Genomic DNA, 9019 nt, shown 5'->3' with positions numbered 1-9019 from the left:
TCATCTTGATGACCTTGTTTCCATTTTGTTCCGCTGTTTTTCAGCTTTCGAATCTACTCCTAGAGCTGTTGTGCTGAACTATTTGGGTGTCGAAGTCCTTTGCTAGCTTTTTTCCATGTTTTTCATGGAGTAGCGTTTCTACTCCATGACTTTGCTTCTTATAATATTTTGTGTTACATTTCATTTAATTAAGGTTATTATTTAAATGGGATGTTACAAATAATGAGTTAGAAAATAAAAAATAAATAGATAAAATATGTCGAAATAGTATTCTTACATGATGAAAATAAACAACAAATAAAAATATTAAAAAATTAACAAATTAACAAATGTGTATCTTAGAAAAAATTTGAGAAGCTATTGAAAGAAATCGCACAAAGAAAAACAAATATATAATTAATGGTATGATAAGATGAAAAATACCTTAGAAAACCTTAATACCTTAATTAAGGTATTAAAGTTTTGAAATTTAAAAGTTTTTTTGTTCTATTTTTCTCGTTCAATTTTCACTCAGATCAATACAATTTTTTCTTCGAATCTTTAGCATTGAACCTTATGACTTATAAAAGAATTATTAATTTAACGAGGGTCACTACTACCAATACAAACTAGTTTGTGACTTCATGAACATGTTGTATCTATGTCTTGTTACATTGTGTTGGTTTTAGTCTCGTTTTAATTCATGGATTTGTTTGCAATTGGCTTCTATTTAGAAGAACTAGAACATGTTTGCCACTAATGCTTTTTCCATTCAATGATAAAAACATTGTTACATATTTGAGGGAGCATTTTAATCTTCAAAGGGGCTGGCTTTTATGGGTTGAAGTTGAACTTATTGGTGCCTAGTTACCACACTAGTGCACTTTGGGCTTTCTAACTCGGGCTTTATGCCTCGGTTATAGCATAAATGAGGCATATAAATAAGTAGTGGTAGTTTTGTAATTGATGCAACATTTTATGCCTCGGTTATCAGTTGACTCGAGACAGTAAAGTCATTTTATGCCTCTGTTGTTACTCACCCGAGGTAGTAAAGTGGCCTACTAAATATTTTTTTTCTTTTTTTTTGTTGAAATCTATGGCTTCGGGTGTTAGGACCCGAGGTAGAAGATGTTGATGTTGATATGCCCCGGTTTTCGATTGAACTAAGGCAGAAGGTGGGTTAAATATCCCTAAATGCATAAACATATCCATCTTTTTCCTGGTGCGCGAAAACAACCTTTGTTGTGCAAAATCTCATATTTTCTGTTCAGCCCCGTGACCACAATCGCAAATCCGCCGCCGTGCCCGCCTCCTCCGCTTGGTGTCGGCATTGCACCCCCTCCGATGAGAACAATAGTTGTGCCACCTTCGTCCGCGAGTTGTGGTATTTTTTGCATTTTTGTTTTGCGATTTCAATCCATTTTCTTGGGTGCTTTTCCTGTAGGGTTGGGGTTCGTCTTGGTGCAGGTGAACTTCGAATAGTGGTTGATTCAATAGTTTTTAGCACGAGAGTTTGGATGCACGACGTGGTTGTGTTTCGCGAAGTGACGCCGCTACAGGCTGACGGCGATGAGCGTGGTGATGTTTCGCGAACTAGCGAAGCTACGTTTTGGGTCAATGAGACGCTGCGCTCCCAAGTGGTTTCCATTGATGGTGGTTTAAACGCAAGGAGATCTGCGAATGGTGATGGAGGTGTTTTCCAATGAAGCTCTCATACTGTGTGTGCTCGTGCCCGTGTTCTTACAAGTTTTTGGCTTTGCGATTTGGTTCTTTGTGAGTATGTCAATGGTGGCATGTTTGATTCCTAAAGCTGATTATTTTTTTTTAACGCATTTTATGCCTTGGTTGCCATAAGAACCGAGGCAGTAATGATGAGATATGCTTCGGGTAAGAACCGAGGCAAAAAGGTGAACCTTTTTTACCTTGGCTAGATATGCCTCAAGTCTTAAACCGAGGCCAAATGGTCAAAATAACCGCACCAGAAACCCTTTCCTACATTGGTGTCATTCCATTGCTTGGAATGGTTGTCTCTTTCTTCAATGGAGAAACCACACAAAGAGAAATTTATACTATATTTTTCAAATTTTACTGCTAGATGTAGATGTAATTATTGGTTTTTACATCTTAAACTATTTTCTTTGTAGCATGGGAGGTGGCAATTTAGGGTCACTAATTTTCAAATAGCATTAATACTGAGCCACTGATCTTATATAATGGTGTTTAATTTTTCTGGACTTAAAACTATATGGATATCTCTTATGTGCTTCTATAATCTACTTTTTAGAATGATGTTCTTGTTCGCTTGCTTGCATTAATTGGATCTTCAAATCTCAAGTAATTTAAGATATTCATAATGCATTCCCTTATTTTAAATTGAAGTTACAATGTTATGCTTTGATCATTTGCATGCAGTTGTAGCAAAATATGGCTTATGCAACCGAATTGTAGTTATAATGGTATCTAAAACCATGGCATTTAGGTGAGATTGGAGTCGCGATCTGGAATTTTAGTTCATAGTCCCTCTTTCTACTAAATGAAAGGAAATTGAAAATATTTTTGTGAGCTTGCAAAATTCATGGGGAAGTTGGGAGAAGAAAGCTTTTTAAATAATTATATATATGTTTGGTTATGCATTATTACCTTTGAATCATGTCTTTGTGCATCATAAATTTGCAGGGTCATCGTAGCACTGCTCACAACATAGTACTGGAGAATTTTGCAAACGGTGGGTGTTTGACATTTTAACCATTTTTATAGTGCTAAATTTGATTCAGATGTTTTTGGTGTGTAATGTGTGGTTGATTTAGACTTAAGAAAAACATTTATGCCAAAATTTTTGTAGGCTTTCGATGTACGAAGAGTTGTAGCCTACTTGTGGTATCTAAAAACTAATATAAGAATATAAAAGTGAAGAGGATGCCTCTTTATTAGCTTGCTTTTCTTTACACTATATTTTGTTTATCGCTTTTAATTGTTTTTTTACTAAAGAAGGTTATTAGAATTTGCTTGCAAGTCTTACTTTAAGAGTTTGTGGAAAGGTTATTAGAATATGCATGAGACTTGCTTCAATAGTGTGGAAGCGTATTTAGAAGAATTTTCGGATAGTTTGGACTCGTGGTCTTATATATCATCTAGGTTTGTTTATAAATAACCAATTTAGAACTTTTTCTCCAGGAAAAGTGAAAAACGTGGGAAACATATATGAATTATACTACACAGTCTGAGATAATTATGAAAATCATCATTAAAATTATTACTAAAAATATGTAGCTATGTAAGGTGGTCATATTATATATTTATAGATTATTAGTTTATATAGTATGGATATTTTAGAAGTCATGTATTTTTATCATATTTCATACTTTATTTGGGGTTTTATAGTTGGAAATGTTTGTGTGTTGATGCTTGTATCTTCATTAAATATTTTTATAGTGAGTTGGTATTGTATATAAAAAGCGTAGACATTATTTTTTTTTCCAATACCGATGCTCAGTGGTTGTAATTATGTATTCATTTTATTTTAATATATTCTTATTGAAATTGAATAACAAAACTAATTTTCATTTATTCAAGGGACCAAATGGAAGTGGTTCTATGTATTGAATGAGATTTGAAGTTCAACGAGAGGAAGCAAGGTCGATTAGAAAGATTTAGAATGTTGTAGGATTATGATTAGGATATTTTAACTTTGGATACCGACTCACTACCAAAAAAATGTATTTTAGCGACCACTGAATTCGGTTGTTAAATAATATAAATCAGTTGCTAATATCATTTGTGACTGAATTAGCGATCAAATTTGTGGTAACAAAAATCTTAGTGACAAAAACAATAGCGACTGATTTTTATTTAGTCGCTAAATAGCTACTGAAATATCGGTCCCTATTTGGTCTCTAAAATTTTGGTCACTTTCCCATCATAAGAGACAAATTTAGCAACCAGAAGTGATATTAAATTCGGTTGCTAGTTTGGTCGCAGAAGGTGGGTAGTTAACGACCAACTATTTTGGTCACTAATGTATGATTATTATATTTATGTACAATTTTTTTGTTGCTAAATTGGTGGCAAAGTTATGAGACAAACATCAATTTGTTAAATCGGTCGCTAAAGTATGATTATTTTATTAATATACAATTTTTTTGGGTCGCTGATTTAATGGTGGCAAATTTTTTTATCAACGGGGACTAATATTGGTTGGTCGCTAAACTGGTGACAAAGTTCGGAGACTAACAGCGACCCATAAAATCAGTCGTTGATCAGTAAAAAACCAAAAAATATTTTTGGTATTATTTACGATTTTTAGAGTTGTCAAAATGGGTTGGAACCCGCGAGCCAACCTGGCTCACCACGGGTTCGAGCCGGGTTGGGTTGAAATTTTTTTACAAATTTCAATACGGGTTGATTTTTGACCCGGGTCACTTAGAACCCGGTTCATTCGGATTGAACCCGTGATGAGATGGGTTGGCTCACCAGTACTTTTTGCTAAATTAGGCTTTGTATTTGGGTCATGTTAGGTTTTTTTAAGTCAACACATAAATAATTTGTATTTTTGTGATTTTGGTTTGTATTTGAATTGTATTAAAGTTTATTTAGATTTAATTAGAATTATAATCTAGTTTTGACTAAAAAAATAAAAAAATAAATTATATTTTTTTAATTAAATGAGTCCATGAGCCAACCCGTTTAATCCACCAACCCGCGGTGGGCCGGGTCGGGTTGAAATTTTTTTGGCTCACTAATAAGTGAGCCGGGTTGGGTTGGCTCACTAAGTGATCAATCCGTAGTGGGTCGAGCTGGGTCGGGCCGGATTATCCGTTTTGACAACTCTAATGATTTTAACCTGCTTAAAAACAATATTTTTACCTGTTTATGAATGATAAAATTTAATAGCTAAGTAATAACAAACTACATTACATAATATAGTAAAGTGTAGTACATACATTACAAGTGGTAAATATATAACATGATCCAAAAGAACAAAACAAAAATAGTTTGAAAGTGTGCAACATTGAAACATACCAAATAGCTAAACATGAAACTAATGATCTCCTGGTCTACAATCACTGATATGGTCTACTCTATCATCTTCAATAGTAGTAGCATCATTAAGACTTGACACAACATTTTTCAAATGAATATGTTGCAAAATAAGTTTCATATGTTCATCTTTTTGGCGCATACGTTCATTTTGTTCATGCATACGGTCACTCTGTTTGGCATGACTTTTCATCAGTATTCAACTTTTGAATAGTCTCTGATGAGTTCAAATTTTTGCCCTCATTTAATATTTAAATTTGGGGATTTAATTGAATTTTCTGTGCTTAAAGATTGATTTAATTAGGATTTATGATTATTGGATTTATTGAGTAAGTTTGGTAAAAGTGGCGTAAAAATTGATTTTAGTTGCATAAAATATTATTGGATATTCTAACGTTTGTTAATGCAGCTGGAATTTATTTTTGGTCAATTAATAGTGTGATTTTAAAATATTCAAAGTTACAAAATAAGTCCAAAATCAAGAAATTCTGAAAAAGAATAAATCAGGAGCCAAATGCACCCCCAGATTTTATTTGCACACTTTTGCAAAGTGGACCAACAAAAACCCTGTTCTGCACCCCCAGTTTTCACTAAGTTGCACCCCTCCTACCACTTAAACTCCACTCAACCAGATCATGCCATGTGGCAATCCCCACCTTTTAAAATTAGCCAACCATAAGCTGCCAAGTGTCATAATCCTCCACTCACCAAATTGACCACTCAGATCTTGCCACGTCATCATCTCCTCCATCTCACACATGAAACCCTAACCCTAATTTCCCTTCCACCCACCACAGCAGCCGCTGCCGCCATCTCCTCGCCGGCCACCACTGCAACTCGCCGGAAACAGCAGCCTCCATTCCGGCCACCACGACGCACCATCAGCACCGTGACAGCGCGCATCTTCTTCACTCGCGCCACCACCGCAGACCTGCCACAACTCCGCAGTTCCGTCACGCCACCTCCATTGCAGATCTCCTCCGCGAGCTTTCTCGCGCTTCCACCACCACCATCTTCCTCCTTCGCGCCACCTTCACCTGTAGCAGATCCGACGCACACCACCACGCCTCCGTGAAGCTTGTTCTGCGCACCACCATGGCCACCGCAGACCTGCAACCACGTCCGCACATAGACCAGATCGGAGCAGCGGCCACCACTTCACCTCACAAACACACCTGGACCAGATTTGCGCGAGCAACTTCACCATCTTCATGCACGCTTGCACCTGCGAAACGTCCGCAGCAGCAGCCATTGCTCCGCCACCGTCAAGCCTCGCCAGAGAAGGAGGAGCCGCGCCGTCAGCAGCCGCCGTCATTGCACCTACGCAGCCAAGGAAGGAAGGAGGAAGGAGCAGCAATCCCTAATTCTGGAGAGAGAGTACTCTGCGCCACGTGTCAGCATCTGATAGGACAGTCAAACTGGTCAACTGGTCAACTCTGGTCAACTGGTCAAAGTTAGCAGTCAACTCTGGTCAAAACTGCAAATATGGTTAAATGAGAGGGGCAGAATTGGAAATTGGACAGGAATTAAGTTGCTAATTAATTAAATAAAAATAAAAGATTTTAGCAACTGACAGATAAAGCCCAAAGTCCAGTGAAAGCCTATATAAAGAGGCTTAAGGGAGCAGAAGGGGGGAGAACGAAGAACGGACAACTTACAGCTTAGACACTTAGAACTCTCTGGTTTTGGCAGATACCGTCTCCACCACATCTCTCATTCTTTCTTTTATTTTCTTTCCTTCATATCATCATGTATTCCATCAAAGCCATGGAGGGCTAAGCTTTTAGGGTTGATTCCACTGTAATTTCTTAACTGGATTCTGAGGTTAGATGAATTTATATGTTTTGTTATTTTGATTATTGTTTTGTTATTCTGAGATTATTGAACTCATCACACACCCACACTTATCCTTTTGCACTCCTGGGCAAAATTGAACAATTTCAAAACTTTATTCTGAGATCTTTTATTCCATATTTTTAGTGGATTAAAGAAATGAATACAAATGGAAACAGATCAATCTACTAGAAATCATGTTGTCATGCACAAACAAATGGATAAAATTATGTTTTTCACACATGAGTTAGTCTTTTGAGTTTACAAGATAATCAAATATGAAAGAAAAACACTCAAGTCAAATGTATATTTTCTCACCAAAATTCGCTCAAGTGTTTTGGCTTGTGTTTTCACTCAAAATACCCATGCAAGTAAAACTCTCAATGCTTAGCAAGACTCTAATATTCACAGCTTTCAAAAAACATGCATTCAAAAATCATGAGGACTTTTCAAGGTTATAATGAGGCCAAGACAAAGGTAGGAAAAACTTTAGGATTTGTGTGTTTTTGAAATAGTAGGGAAGAAAGAGTTATGGAGCATAGTTTCAAAAACAATCCTTACTTCTTCTTTTTTTCTCTTTTATCCTTTGTTGCTCTTTTTCAGACAATAATCATTTTTCATTTCAACACTCTGTCATCAACAATTATTTTCCTTTTTGCCATTTTTATAATTTTGTGGGGGAAATACACACCCCCACACTTTATTCTTCAACCAATCTCAACATAATCCACTACCTCCTTCTTTCTCCCTAAGGTAAGGAAAAACATGGTCTTTTTCTTTTTAAGGTTTAGCAATACGCTCAAAACAAGAAAAATAGGTTTAAGCTCAAGGGGCTACCAATGGATCAATGTTATGGTTAGCTTATTTGGCCAAGTAGCTAAAAACAATAAATACCTCAGTCATATCAAATCATGCATGTTCACCTAAGATGCAAAACAACAGAATCAAGCTAAACATTTGAGTACCAACAAGACATGAGCAAGTCACACAAGAAAAATAGGAATGACACATAGTAGTTCATGCTTACAATAAAGCTCAAAACTCACCCGAAGACCTGAGCCCATTAACTTTAAAAGTTCTTGCTGAGGATTCTTCCTTGATCTCCACTGCTCCATAAGGGAAGACTTCTGTAACAATGTATGGTCCTTCCCAAGTAGAGCGCAACTTACCACTCATGTGACCAAGCTTGGATTTGTATAGTAACACCTTCTGGCCTACCTTGAAATCCTTTCTAGCCACAAGCTTTTGGTCATGGAACTTCTTGGTTTTCTCTTTGTAGAACTTTGAATTTTCATAGGCTGCAAGCCTAATCTCCTCTAGTTCTTGCAACTGAAGTTTTCGCTCATTTCCTGCTTCTTCCAAATCCAAGTTGCATGCTTTCACGGCTCAATAGGCCCGATGTTCAATCTCCACAGGTAGATGACAAGCCTTTCCAAAAACCACCCTGAAGGGCGACATACCTATAGGTGCTTTGTAGGCTGTCCTGTGTGCCCAAAGTGCATCATCCAATCTTGTGGCCCAATCCTTTCGACTAGGCTTCACTACTTTCTCTAGTATCTTTTTAATCTCCCTGTTAGAGATCTCTGCTTGCCCATTAGTTTGGGGGTGATATGGTGTAGCAATGCGATGTGTCACCCCATACTTCTTCAACATGTTCTCAAGTAGCCTATTACAGAAATGAGTCCCCTGGTCATTGATGATGGCCCGTGGTATCCCAAATCTGCAGAAAATGTTAGACCTGACAAAACTCATAACAACTCGAGAATCATTAGTCCTTGTAGCTATGGCTTCCACCCATTTGGTGACATAGTCTACAGCAAGCAAAATATAAGAAAACCCAAAAGAAGGAGGAAAAGGACCCATAAAATCAATACCCCAAATATCAAATACCTCACAATATAGCATGGGTTGTTGAGGCATTTCATCCCTTCTTGTAATGGATCTGGCTGCCCTTTGGCACTGCTCACAATTTTCATATACCCTTTATGCATCTTTAAAAATAGTAGGCCAATATAATCCACAATCCAACACCTTCCTACCTGTTCTTTGTGTGCCATAATGTCCACCAAAAGGAGACGAATGACAGAACTCAAGCACCTGAGGTATCTCGATATCTGGAACACACCTCCTTACGACTTGGTCACTACCAATGCACCATAAGATTGGGTCT

At 37.0% G+C, this 9019-nt stretch overlaps 1 protein-coding gene across 1 annotated transcript; it reads right to left on the bottom strand.

The window, feature by feature from the left end:
- Positions 1-5017: 5017 nt before the first annotated feature.
- LOC114171932 (protein PopA1-like) lies at positions 5018-6331 on the bottom strand. The gene is made up of 3 exons (XM_028056704.1): positions 6242-6331; positions 5788-6126; positions 5018-5188 (listed from the first exon to the last, which is right to left on the bottom strand). Exons 1-3 carry the CDS (start codon positions 6329-6331, stop codon positions 5018-5020), a joined length of 600 nt encoding a protein of 199 aa, XP_027912505.1.
- Between the last annotated feature and the right edge of the window lie 2688 nt (positions 6332-9019).

The sequence above is a fragment of the Vigna unguiculata genome, unplaced genomic scaffold (genome assembly GCF_004118075.2).
Source record: "Vigna unguiculata cultivar IT97K-499-35 unplaced genomic scaffold, ASM411807v1 contig_422, whole genome shotgun sequence".
Lineage (NCBI taxonomy): Eukaryota > Viridiplantae > Streptophyta > Magnoliopsida > Fabales > Fabaceae > Vigna > Vigna unguiculata.
This window is presented reverse-complemented; position numbering and strand designations above follow the sequence as displayed.